The sequence below is a fragment of the Sphaerodactylus townsendi genome, linkage group LG06, assembly GCF_021028975.2.
Source record: "Sphaerodactylus townsendi isolate TG3544 linkage group LG06, MPM_Stown_v2.3, whole genome shotgun sequence".
Lineage (NCBI taxonomy): Eukaryota > Metazoa > Chordata > Lepidosauria > Squamata > Sphaerodactylidae > Sphaerodactylus > Sphaerodactylus townsendi.
In genome coordinates, this window is record NC_059430.1 from 20,152,308 (window position 1) to 20,164,786 (window position 12,479).

At 88.3% G+C, this 12,479-nt stretch overlaps 1 protein-coding gene across 18 annotated transcripts in view; it reads left to right on the forward strand.

Annotated features, from left to right (window-relative positions):
• Positions 1-12,479, forward strand: part of PLEKHA5 (pleckstrin homology domain containing A5) — a 271,127-nt gene that overhangs the window by 148,479 nt on the left and 110,169 nt on the right. For all 18 annotated transcript variants that reach the window (XR_007244938.1, XR_007244939.1, XM_048502400.1 and 15 more), the window contains one exon: positions 11,877-11,960. Coding sequence is in view for 16 of the 18 variants with exons in the window: in XM_048502400.1 (XP_048358357.1) it covers positions 11,877-11,960 (84 nt within the window). In the remaining 2 variants the exon portion in view is untranslated. The remainder of the gene's footprint in view (positions 1-11,876; positions 11,961-12,479) is intronic.

Genomic DNA, 12,479 nt, shown 5'->3' on the forward strand with positions numbered 1-12,479 from the left:
GGGGGGGGGGGGGTGGGGGGGGGGGGGGGTGGGGGGGGGGGGGGGTGGGGGGGGGGGGGGGTGGGGGGGGGGGGGGGTGGGGGGGGGGGGGGGTGGGGGGGGGGGGGGGTGGGGGGGGGGGGGGGTGGGGGGGGGGGGGGGTGGGGGGGGGGGGGGGTGGGGGGGGGGGGGGGTGGGGGGGGGGGGGGGTGGGGGGGGGGGGGGGTGGGGGGGGGGGGGGGTGGGGGGGGGGGGGGGTGGGGGGGGGGGGGGGTGGGGGGGGGGGGGGGTGGGGGGGGGGGGGGGTGGGGGGGGGGGGGGGTGGGGGGGGGGGGGGGTGGGGGGGGGGGGGGGTGGGGGGGGGGGGGGGTGGGGGGGGGGGGGGGTGGGGGGGGGGGGGGGTGGGGGGGGGGGGGGGTGGGGGGGGGGGGGGGTGGGGGGGGGGGGGGGTGGGGGGGGGGGGGGGTGGGGGGGGGGGGGGGTGGGGGGGGGGGGGGGTGGGGGGGGGGGGGGGTGGGGGGGGGGGGGGGTGGGGGGGGGGGGGGGTGGGGGGGGGGGGGGGTGGGGGGGGGGGGGGGTGGGGGGGGGGGGGGGTGGGGGGGGGGGGGGGTGGGGGGGGGGGGGGGTGGGGGGGGGGGGGGGTGGGGGGGGGGGGGGGTGGGGGGGGGGGGGGGTGGGGGGGGGGGGGGGTGGGGGGGGGGGGGGGTGGGGGGGGGGGGGGGTGGGGGGGGGGGGGGGTGGGGGGGGGGGGGGGTGGGGGGGGGGGGGGGTGGGGGGGGGGGGGGGTGGGGGGGGGGGGGGGTGGGGGGGGGGGGGGGTGGGGGGGGGGGGGGGTGGGGGGGGGGGGGGGTGGGGGGGGGGGGGGGTGGGGGGGGGGGGGGGTGGGGGGGGGGGGGGGTGGGGGGGGGGGGGGGTGGGGGGGGGGGGGGGTGGGGGGGGGGGGGGGTGGGGGGGGGGGGGGGTGGGGGGGGGGGGGGGTGGGGGGGGGGGGGGGTGGGGGGGGGGGGGGGTGGGGGGGGGGGGGGGTGGGGGGGGGGGGGGGTGGGGGGGGGGGGGGGTGGGGGGGGGGGGGGGTGGGGGGGGGGGGGGGTGGGGGGGGGGGGGGGTGGGGGGGGGGGGGGGTGGGGGGGGGGGGGGGTGGGGGGGGGGGGGGGTGGGGGGGGGGGGGGGTGGGGGGGGGGGGGGGTGGGGGGGGGGGGGGGTGGGGGGGGGGGGGGGTGGGGGGGGGGGGGGGTGGGGGGGGGGGGGGGTGGGGGGGGGGGGGGGTGGGGGGGGGGGGGGGTGGGGGGGGGGGGGGGTGGGGGGGGGGGGGGGTGGGGGGGGGGGGGGGTGGGGGGGGGGGGGGGTGGGGGGGGGGGGGGGTGGGGGGGGGGGGGGGTGGGGGGGGGGGGGGGTGGGGGGGGGGGGGGGTGGGGGGGGGGGGGGGTGGGGGGGGGGGGGGGTGGGGGGGGGGGGGGGTGGGGGGGGGGGGGGGTGGGGGGGGGGGGGGGTGGGGGGGGGGGGGGGTGGGGGGGGGGGGGGGTGGGGGGGGGGGGGGGTGGGGGGGGGGGGGGGTGGGGGGGGGGGGGGGTGGGGGGGGGGGGGGGTGGGGGGGGGGGGGGGTGGGGGGGGGGGGGGGTGGGGGGGGGGGGGGGTGGGGGGGGGGGGGGGTGGGGGGGGGGGGGGGTGGGGGGGGGGGGGGGTGGGGGGGGGGGGGGGTGGGGGGGGGGGGGGGTGGGGGGGGGGGGGGGTGGGGGGGGGGGGGGGTGGGGGGGGGGGGGGGTGGGGGGGGGGGGGGGTGGGGGGGGGGGGGGGTGGGGGGGGGGGGGGGTGGGGGGGGGGGGGGGTGGGGGGGGGGGGGGGTGGGGGGGGGGGGGGGTGGGGGGGGGGGGGGGTGGGGGGGGGGGGGGGTGGGGGGGGGGGGGGGTGGGGGGGGGGGGGGGTGGGGGGGGGGGGGGGTGGGGGGGGGGGGGGGTGGGGGGGGGGGGGGGTGGGGGGGGGGGGGGGTGGGGGGGGGGGGGGGTGGGGGGGGGGGGGGGTGGGGGGGGGGGGGGGTGGGGGGGGGGGGGGGTGGGGGGGGGGGGGGGTGGGGGGGGGGGGGGGTGGGGGGGGGGGGGGGTGGGGGGGGGGGGGGGTGGGGGGGGGGGGGGGTGGGGGGGGGGGGGGGTGGGGGGGGGGGGGGGTGGGGGGGGGGGGGGGTGGGGGGGGGGGGGGGTGGGGGGGGGGGGGGGTGGGGGGGGGGGGGGGTGGGGGGGGGGGGGGGTGGGGGGGGGGGGGGGTGGGGGGGGGGGGGGGTGGGGGGGGGGGGGGGTGGGGGGGGGGGGGGGTGGGGGGGGGGGGGGGTGGGGGGGGGGGGGGGTGGGGGGGGGGGGGGGTGGGGGGGGGGGGGGGTGGGGGGGGGGGGGGGTGGGGGGGGGGGGGGGTGGGGGGGGGGGGGGGTGGGGGGGGGGGGGGGTGGGGGGGGGGGGGGGTGGGGGGGGGGGGGGGTGGGGGGGGGGGGGGGTGGGGGGGGGGGGGGGTGGGGGGGGGGGGGGGTGGGGGGGGGGGGGGGTGGGGGGGGGGGGGGGTGGGGGGGGGGGGGGGTGGGGGGGGGGGGGGGTGGGGGGGGGGGGGGGTGGGGGGGGGGGGGGGTGGGGGGGGGGGGGGGTGGGGGGGGGGGGGGGTGGGGGGGGGGGGGGGTGGGGGGGGGGGGGGGTGGGGGGGGGGGGGGGTGGGGGGGGGGGGGGGTGGGGGGGGGGGGGGGTGGGGGGGGGGGGGGGTGGGGGGGGGGGGGGGTGGGGGGGGGGGGGGGTGGGGGGGGGGGGGGGTGGGGGGGGGGGGGGGTGGGGGGGGGGGGGGGTGGGGGGGGGGGGGGGTGGGGGGGGGGGGGGGTGGGGGGGGGGGGGGGTGGGGGGGGGGGGGGGTGGGGGGGGGGGGGGGTGGGGGGGGGGGGGGGTGGGGGGGGGGGGGGGTGGGGGGGGGGGGGGGTGGGGGGGGGGGGGGGTGGGGGGGGGGGGGGGTGGGGGGGGGGGGGGGTGGGGGGGGGGGGGGGTGGGGGGGGGGGGGGGTGGGGGGGGGGGGGGGTGGGGGGGGGGGGGGGTGGGGGGGGGGGGGGGTGGGGGGGGGGGGGGGTGGGGGGGGGGGGGGGTGGGGGGGGGGGGGGGTGGGGGGGGGGGGGGGTGGGGGGGGGGGGGGGTGGGGGGGGGGGGGGGTGGGGGGGGGGGGGGGTGGGGGGGGGGGGGGGTGGGGGGGGGGGGGGGTGGGGGGGGGGGGGGGTGGGGGGGGGGGGGGGTGGGGGGGGGGGGGGGTGGGGGGGGGGGGGGGTGGGGGGGGGGGGGGGTGGGGGGGGGGGGGGGTGGGGGGGGGGGGGGGTGGGGGGGGGGGGGGGTGGGGGGGGGGGGGGGTGGGGGGGGGGGGGGGTGGGGGGGGGGGGGGGTGGGGGGGGGGGGGGGTGGGGGGGGGGGGGGGTGGGGGGGGGGGGGGGTGGGGGGGGGGGGGGGTGGGGGGGGGGGGGGGTGGGGGGGGGGGGGGGTGGGGGGGGGGGGGGGTGGGGGGGGGGGGGGGTGGGGGGGGGGGGGGGTGGGGGGGGGGGGGGGTGGGGGGGGGGGGGGGTGGGGGGGGGGGGGGGTGGGGGGGGGGGGGGGTGGGGGGGGGGGGGGGTGGGGGGGGGGGGGGGTGGGGGGGGGGGGGGGTGGGGGGGGGGGGGGGTGGGGGGGGGGGGGGGTGGGGGGGGGGGGGGGTGGGGGGGGGGGGGGGTGGGGGGGGGGGGGGGTGGGGGGGGGGGGGGGTGGGGGGGGGGGGGGGTGGGGGGGGGGGGGGGTGGGGGGGGGGGGGGGTGGGGGGGGGGGGGGGTGGGGGGGGGGGGGGGTGGGGGGGGGGGGGGGTGGGGGGGGGGGGGGGTGGGGGGGGGGGGGGGTGGGGGGGGGGGGGGGTGGGGGGGGGGGGGGGTGGGGGGGGGGGGGGGTGGGGGGGGGGGGGGGTGGGGGGGGGGGGGGGTGGGGGGGGGGGGGGGTGGGGGGGGGGGGGGGTGGGGGGGGGGGGGGGTGGGGGGGGGGGGGGGTGGGGGGGGGGGGGGGTGGGGGGGGGGGGGGGTGGGGGGGGGGGGGGGTGGGGGGGGGGGGGGGTGGGGGGGGGGGGGGGTGGGGGGGGGGGGGGGTGGGGGGGGGGGGGGGTGGGGGGGGGGGGGGGTGGGGGGGGGGGGGGGTGGGGGGGGGGGGGGGTGGGGGGGGGGGGGGGTGGGGGGGGGGGGGGGTGGGGGGGGGGGGGGGTGGGGGGGGGGGGGGGTGGGGGGGGGGGGGGGTGGGGGGGGGGGGGGGTGGGGGGGGGGGGGGGTGGGGGGGGGGGGGGGTGGGGGGGGGGGGGGGTGGGGGGGGGGGGGGGTGGGGGGGGGGGGGGGTGGGGGGGGGGGGGGGTGGGGGGGGGGGGGGGTGGGGGGGGGGGGGGGTGGGGGGGGGGGGGGGTGGGGGGGGGGGGGGGTGGGGGGGGGGGGGGGTGGGGGGGGGGGGGGGTGGGGGGGGGGGGGGGTGGGGGGGGGGGGGGGTGGGGGGGGGGGGGGGTGGGGGGGGGGGGGGGTGGGGGGGGGGGGGGGTGGGGGGGGGGGGGGGTGGGGGGGGGGGGGGGTGGGGGGGGGGGGGGGTGGGGGGGGGGGGGGGTGGGGGGGGGGGGGGGTGGGGGGGGGGGGGGGTGGGGGGGGGGGGGGGTGGGGGGGGGGGGGGGTGGGGGGGGGGGGGGGTGGGGGGGGGGGGGGGTGGGGGGGGGGGGGGGTGGGGGGGGGGGGGGGTGGGGGGGGGGGGGGGTGGGGGGGGGGGGGGGTGGGGGGGGGGGGGGGTGGGGGGGGGGGGGGGTGGGGGGGGGGGGGGGTGGGGGGGGGGGGGGGTGGGGGGGGGGGGGGGTGGGGGGGGGGGGGGGTGGGGGGGGGGGGGGGTGGGGGGGGGGGGGGGTGGGGGGGGGGGGGGGTGGGGGGGGGGGGGGGTGGGGGGGGGGGGGGGTGGGGGGGGGGGGGGGTGGGGGGGGGGGGGGGTGGGGGGGGGGGGGGGTGGGGGGGGGGGGGGGTGGGGGGGGGGGGGGGTGGGGGGGGGGGGGGGTGGGGGGGGGGGGGGGTGGGGGGGGGGGGGGGTGGGGGGGGGGGGGGGTGGGGGGGGGGGGGGGTGGGGGGGGGGGGGGGTGGGGGGGGGGGGGGGTGGGGGGGGGGGGGGGTGGGGGGGGGGGGGGGTGGGGGGGGGGGGGGGTGGGGGGGGGGGGGGGTGGGGGGGGGGGGGGGTGGGGGGGGGGGGGGGTGGGGGGGGGGGGGGGTGGGGGGGGGGGGGGGTGGGGGGGGGGGGGGGTGGGGGGGGGGGGGGGTGGGGGGGGGGGGGGGTGGGGGGGGGGGGGGGTGGGGGGGGGGGGGGGTGGGGGGGGGGGGGGGTGGGGGGGGGGGGGGGTGGGGGGGGGGGGGGGTGGGGGGGGGGGGGGGTGGGGGGGGGGGGGGGTGGGGGGGGGGGGGGGTGGGGGGGGGGGGGGGTGGGGGGGGGGGGGGGTGGGGGGGGGGGGGGGTGGGGGGGGGGGGGGGTGGGGGGGGGGGGGGGTGGGGGGGGGGGGGGGTGGGGGGGGGGGGGGGTGGGGGGGGGGGGGGGTGGGGGGGGGGGGGGGTGGGGGGGGGGGGGGGTGGGGGGGGGGGGGGGTGGGGGGGGGGGGGGGTGGGGGGGGGGGGGGGTGGGGGGGGGGGGGGGTGGGGGGGGGGGGGGGTGGGGGGGGGGGGGGGTGGGGGGGGGGGGGGGTGGGGGGGGGGGGGGGTGGGGGGGGGGGGGGGTGGGGGGGGGGGGGGGTGGGGGGGGGGGGGGGTGGGGGGGGGGGGGGGTGGGGGGGGGGGGGGGTGGGGGGGGGGGGGGGTGGGGGGGGGGGGGGGTGGGGGGGGGGGGGGGTGGGGGGGGGGGGGGGTGGGGGGGGGGGGGGGTGGGGGGGGGGGGGGGTGGGGGGGGGGGGGGGTGGGGGGGGGGGGGGGTGGGGGGGGGGGGGGGTGGGGGGGGGGGGGGGTGGGGGGGGGGGGGGGTGGGGGGGGGGGGGGGTGGGGGGGGGGGGGGGTGGGGGGGGGGGGGGGTGGGGGGGGGGGGGGGTGGGGGGGGGGGGGGGTGGGGGGGGGGGGGGGTGGGGGGGGGGGGGGGTGGGGGGGGGGGGGGGTGGGGGGGGGGGGGGGTGGGGGGGGGGGGGGGTGGGGGGGGGGGGGGGTGGGGGGGGGGGGGGGTGGGGGGGGGGGGGGGTGGGGGGGGGGGGGGGTGGGGGGGGGGGGGGGTGGGGGGGGGGGGGGGTGGGGGGGGGGGGGGGTGGGGGGGGGGGGGGGTGGGGGGGGGGGGGGGTGGGGGGGGGGGGGGGTGGGGGGGGGGGGGGGTGGGGGGGGGGGGGGGTGGGGGGGGGGGGGGGTGGGGGGGGGGGGGGGTGGGGGGGGGGGGGGGTGGGGGGGGGGGGGGGTGGGGGGGGGGGGGGGTGGGGGGGGGGGGGGGTGGGGGGGGGGGGGGGTGGGGGGGGGGGGGGGTGGGGGGGGGGGGGGGTGGGGGGGGGGGGGGGTGGGGGGGGGGGGGGGTGGGGGGGGGGGGGGGTGGGGGGGGGGGGGGGTGGGGGGGGGGGGGGGTGGGGGGGGGGGGGGGTGGGGGGGGGGGGGGGTGGGGGGGGGGGGGGGTGGGGGGGGGGGGGGGTGGGGGGGGGGGGGGGTGGGGGGGGGGGGGGGTGGGGGGGGGGGGGGGTGGGGGGGGGGGGGGGTGGGGGGGGGGGGGGGTGGGGGGGGGGGGGGGTGGGGGGGGGGGGGGGTGGGGGGGGGGGGGGGTGGGGGGGGGGGGGGGTGGGGGGGGGGGGGGGTGGGGGGGGGGGGGGGTGGGGGGGGGGGGGGGTGGGGGGGGGGGGGGGTGGGGGGGGGGGGGGGTGGGGGGGGGGGGGGGTGGGGGGGGGGGGGGGTGGGGGGGGGGGGGGGTGGGGGGGGGGGGGGGTGGGGGGGGGGGGGGGTGGGGGGGGGGGGGGGTGGGGGGGGGGGGGGGTGGGGGGGGGGGGGGGTGGGGGGGGGGGGGGGTGGGGGGGGGGGGGGGTGGGGGGGGGGGGGGGTGGGGGGGGGGGGGGGTGGGGGGGGGGGGGGGTGGGGGGGGGGGGGGGTGGGGGGGGGGGGGGGTGGGGGGGGGGGGGGGTGGGGGGGGGGGGGGGTGGGGGGGGGGGGGGGTGGGGGGGGGGGGGGGTGGGGGGGGGGGGGGGTGGGGGGGGGGGGGGGTGGGGGGGGGGGGGGGTGGGGGGGGGGGGGGGTGGGGGGGGGGGGGGGTGGGGGGGGGGGGGGGTGGGGGGGGGGGGGGGTGGGGGGGGGGGGGGGTGGGGGGGGGGGGGGGTGGGGGGGGGGGGGGGTGGGGGGGGGGGGGGGTGGGGGGGGGGGGGGGTGGGGGGGGGGGGGGGTGGGGGGGGGGGGGGGTGGGGGGGGGGGGGGGTGGGGGGGGGGGGGGGTGGGGGGGGGGGGGGGTGGGGGGGGGGGGGGGTGGGGGGGGGGGGGGGTGGGGGGGGGGGGGGGTGGGGGGGGGGGGGGGTGGGGGGGGGGGGGGGTGGGGGGGGGGGGGGGTGGGGGGGGGGGGGGGTGGGGGGGGGGGGGGGTGGGGGGGGGGGGGGGTGGGGGGGGGGGGGGGTGGGGGGGGGGGGGGGTGGGGGGGGGGGGGGGTGGGGGGGGGGGGGGGTGGGGGGGGGGGGGGGTGGGGGGGGGGGGGGGTGGGGGGGGGGGGGGGTGGGGGGGGGGGGGGGTGGGGGGGGGGGGGGGTGGGGGGGGGGGGGGGTGGGGGGGGGGGGGGGTGGGGGGGGGGGGGGGTGGGGGGGGGGGGGGGTGGGGGGGGGGGGGGGTGGGGGGGGGGGGGGGTGGGGGGGGGGGGGGGTGGGGGGGGGGGGGGGTGGGGGGGGGGGGGGGTGGGGGGGGGGGGGGGTGGGGGGGGGGGGGGGTGGGGGGGGGGGGGGGTGGGGGGGGGGGGGGGTGGGGGGGGGGGGGGGTGGGGGGGGGGGGGGGTGGGGGGGGGGGGGGGTGGGGGGGGGGGGGGGTGGGGGGGGGGGGGGGTGGGGGGGGGGGGGGGTGGGGGGGGGGGGGGGTGGGGGGGGGGGGGGGTGGGGGGGGGGGGGGGTGGGGGGGGGGGGGGGTGGGGGGGGGGGGGGGTGGGGGGGGGGGGGGGTGGGGGGGGGGGGGGGTGGGGGGGGGGGGGGGTGGGGGGGGGGGGGGGTGGGGGGGGGGGGGGGTGGGGGGGGGGGGGGGTGGGGGGGGGGGGGGGTGGGGGGGGGGGGGGGTGGGGGGGGGGGGGGGTGGGGGGGGGGGGGGGTGGGGGGGGGGGGGGGTGGGGGGGGGGGGGGGTGGGGGGGGGGGGGGGTGGGGGGGGGGGGGGGTGGGGGGGGGGGGGGGTGGGGGGGGGGGGGGGTGGGGGGGGGGGGGGGTGGGGGGGGGGGGGGGTGGGGGGGGGGGGGGGTGGGGGGGGGGGGGGGTGGGGGGGGGGGGGGGTGGGGGGGGGGGGGGGTGGGGGGGGGGGGGGGTGGGGGGGGGGGGGGGTGGGGGGGGGGGGGGGTGGGGGGGGGGGGGGGTGGGGGGGGGGGGGGGTGGGGGGGGGGGGGGGTGGGGGGGGGGGGGGGTGGGGGGGGGGGGGGGTGGGGGGGGGGGGGGGTGGGGGGGGGGGGGGGTGGGGGGGGGGGGGGGTGGGGGGGGGGGGGGGTGGGGGGGGGGGGGGGTGGGGGGGGGGGGGGGTGGGGGGGGGGGGGGGTGGGGGGGGGGGGGGGTGGGGGGGGGGGGGGGTGGGGGGGGGGGGGGGTGGGGGGGGGGGGGGGTGGGGGGGGGGGGGGGTGGGGGGGGGGGGGGGTGGGGGGGGGGGGGGGTGGGGGGGGGGGGGGGTGGGGGGGGGGGGGGGTGGGGGGGGGGGGGGGTGGGGGGGGGGGGGGGTGGGGGGGGGGGGGGGTGGGGGGGGGGGGGGGTGGGGGGGGGGGGGGGTGGGGGGGGGGGGGGGTGGGGGGGGGGGGGGGTGGGGGGGGGGGGGGGTGGGGGGGGGGGGGGGTGGGGGGGGGGGGGGGTGGGGGGGGGGGGGGGTGGGGGGGGGGGGGGGTGGGGGGGGGGGGGGGTGGGGGGGGGGGGGGGTGGGGGGGGGGGGGGGTGGGGGGGGGGGGGGGTGGGGGGGGGGGGGGGTGGGGGGGGGGGGGGGTGGGGGGGGGGGGGGGTGGGGGGGGGGGGGGGTGGGGGGGGGGGGGGGTGGGGGGGGGGGGGGGTGGGGGGGGGGGGGGGTGGGGGGGGGGGGGGGTGGGGGGGGGGGGGGGTGGGGGGGGGGGGGGGTGGGGGGGGGGGGGGGTGGGGGGGGGGGGGGGTGGGGGGGGGGGGGGGTGGGGGGGGGGGGGGGTGGGGGGGGGGGGGGGTGGGGGGGGGGGGGGGTGGGGGGGGGGGGGGGTGGGGGGGGGGGGGGGTGGGGGGGGGGGGGGGTGGGGGGGGGGGGGGGTGGGGGGGGGGGGGGGTGGGGGGGGGGGGGGGTGGGGGGGGGGGGGGGTGGGGGGGGGGGGGGGTGGGGGGGGGGGGGGGTGGGGGGGGGGGGGGGTGGGGGGGGGGGGGGGTGGGGGGGGGGGGGGGTGGGGGGGGGGGGGGGTGGGGGGGGGGGGGGGTGGGGGGGGGGGGGGGTGGGGGGGGGGGGGGGTGGGGGGGGGGGGGGGTGGGGGGGGGGGGGGGTGGGGGGGGGGGGGGGTGGGGGGGGGGGGGGGTGGGGGGGGGGGGGGGTGGGGGGGGGGGGGGGTGGGGGGGGGGGGGGGTGGGGGGGGGGGGGGGTGGGGGGGGGGGGGGGTGGGGGGGGGGGGGGGTGGGGGGGGGGGGGGGTGGGGGGGGGGGGGGGTGGGGGGGGGGGGGGGTGGGGGGGGGGGGGGGTGGGGGGGGGGGGGGGTGGGGGGGGGGGGGGGTGGGGGGGGGGGGGGGTGGGGGGGGGGGGGGGTGGGGGGGGGGGGGGGTGGGGGGGGGGGGGGGTGGGGGGGGGGGGGGGTGGGGGGGGGGGGGGGTGGGGGGGGGGGGGGGTGGGGGGGGGGGGGGGTGGGGGGGGGGGGGGGTGGGGGGGGGGGGGGGTGGGGGGGGGGGGGGGTGGGGGGGGGGGGGGGTGGGGGGGGGGGGGGGTGGGGGGGGGGGGGGGTGGGGGGGGGGGGGGGTGGGGGGGGGGGGGGGTGGGGGGGGGGGGGGGTGGGGGGGGGGGGGGGTGGGGGGGGGGGGGGGTGGGGGGGGGGGGGGGTGGGGGGGGGGGGGGGTGGGGGGGGGGGGGGGTGGGGGGGGGGGGGGGTGGGGGGGGGGGGGGGTGGGGGGGGGGGGGGGTGGGGGGGGGGGGGGGTGGGGGGGGGGGGGGGTGGGGGGGGGGGGGGGTGGGGGGGGGGGGGGGTGGGGGGGGGGGGGGGTGGGGGGGGGGGGGGGTGGGGGGGGGGGGGGGTGGGGGGGGGGGGGGGTGGGGGGGGGGGGGGGTGGGGGGGGGGGGGGGTGGGGGGGGGGGGGGGTGGGGGGGGGGGGGGGTGGGGGGGGGGGGGGGTGGGGGGGGGGGGGGGTGGGGGGGGGGGGGGGTGGGGGGGGGGGGGGGTGGGGGGGGGGGGGGGTGGGGGGGGGGGGGGGTGGGGGGGGGGGGGGGTGGGGGGGGGGGGGGGTGGGGGGGGGGGGGGGTGGGGGGGGGGGGGGGTGGGGGGGGGGGGGGGTGGGGGGGGGGGGGGGTGGGGGGGGGGGGGGGTGGGGGGGGGGGGGGGTGGGGGGGGGGGGGGGTGGGGGGGGGGGGGGGTGGGGGGGGGGGGGGGTGGGGGGGGGGGGGGGTGGGGGGGGGGGGGGGTGGGGGGGGGGGGGGGTGGGGGGGGGGGGGGGTGGGGGGGGGGGGGGGTGGGGGGGGGGGGGGGTGGGGGGGGGGGGGGGTGGGGGGGGGGGGGGGTTGGGGGGGGGGGGGGTTGGGGGGGGGGGGGGTGGGGGGGGGGGGGTGTGGGGGGGGGGGGGGGTGGGGGGGGGGGGGGGCGGGGGGGGGGGGGGGTGGGGGGGGGGGGGGGGGGGGGGGGGGGGGGGGGGGCGGGGGGGGGGGGGGGGGGGGGGGGGGGGGGGGGGGGGGGGGGTGGGGGGGGGGGGGTTTGGGGGGGGGGGGGGGGGGGGGGGGGGGGGGGTGGGGATGGAGTGCCAAAGGTTCGCACCACTGGCCTAGGTGCATAGCCACAGGACAGCCTTACTCAGTACTCAGTACTCTCAGTACTCTTAGGAACTTGGTTCTTCTGACCAATGCTTGCTTTTGATGCTATCCGTAGCTTCTGCCCAGACCAGGATTTCCTCAGTAGCTGCCCCTTTCTATGAAATGGTTTCTTGAGTGAGGAAAGTCCTCACATTTTAATCTGCAAAACCAAAGAGATTTTAAAGGTCCTTTCCAGATTGTTTCAGAGGGCTGGAAGCTCATTGCTTTTGCAGAGGAGTCCCAGGTTGGCTTTCTCATGCTCCATTATCCGTGATTTACAGTGTTTAATTGCGTCCTTGTATTTTTATGAGGAAGGAAAGTGAAATGTAATGTAAACAAACATGAAAAAACTCAACCCATATATGCCAAAGCAGAGATCTTGTTTTCATTCAAGGTTCCCTCTGCTTCTCTCTCCATAACCAGAGGTTTGTCATTGCACACTAGTGCAGAGTGTCAGCTGTGGGTTAAAATATTAGCTGTGGCCTCTTAAAAAATGCAGCACAGCTTAATATGGATAGACAGGGAGCATCCAGCACAAATGTTCTATGCTAAGCTCGAAAGGATTGCTGGGCTCTTGAGTTTAAAATACTCTGCCTCGAGTATCTTTAGCTGCTGCGAGTATATTACTGTGAGAAGCTGCACGTATGCACCAATTAAGGTTTCCGTGATGAATCTGTCCGATCGCTGCCTCTGAATTTTGCAGTTGTGTGCTGAGAAGAATGGTCTGCTTATGCGTCTCTCTGTGTGTTTTGTCTCCTCCAGTCATAATGAACGAAAAGTGACCTGCAAGCATCCAGTCACAGGGCAGCCGTCGCAGGACAACTGCATTTTTGTGGTGAATGAACAGTAAGTGATTATTTTTGCTCCATAAATAAAGAGCTTTATTCAGAGCTTGTTCTCGTTGGGTTTGGGACGCTCATCTGCTGACCCATCGAGTATTTTGACCAGCCAAGAAGGCCTTTATGTGGGTTACAAGTAACCTTTTCAAATAGCGCCTCAGTGTGTCCTGAATTGAAAGAGGGAGGAGCCTCTTGTTCCCCAGCCCCATAGGAGTCAGAACGTACACACACGCATGCCCAAACGTACTCACACATCTACGGTCATATCCCATGGAAGGTTGGGAGAAGAGGGCACATCCAAGCAACTGATAATTCTGGGTGTTGTGGATTTTCCCGACTGTGTGACCGTGATATGGTAGTTTTTGCTCCTAACCAGTGGTGGGATCCAAAAAATTTAGTAACAGGTTTCCATGGTGGTGGGATTCAAACTGTGGTGTAGTGCCAATGGGGATGAGCGGGGCACAACGGGGCATGGACGGGCATTCTGGGGCGGGGCATTCCGGGGTGGAGCTGTGGAAAGGACACT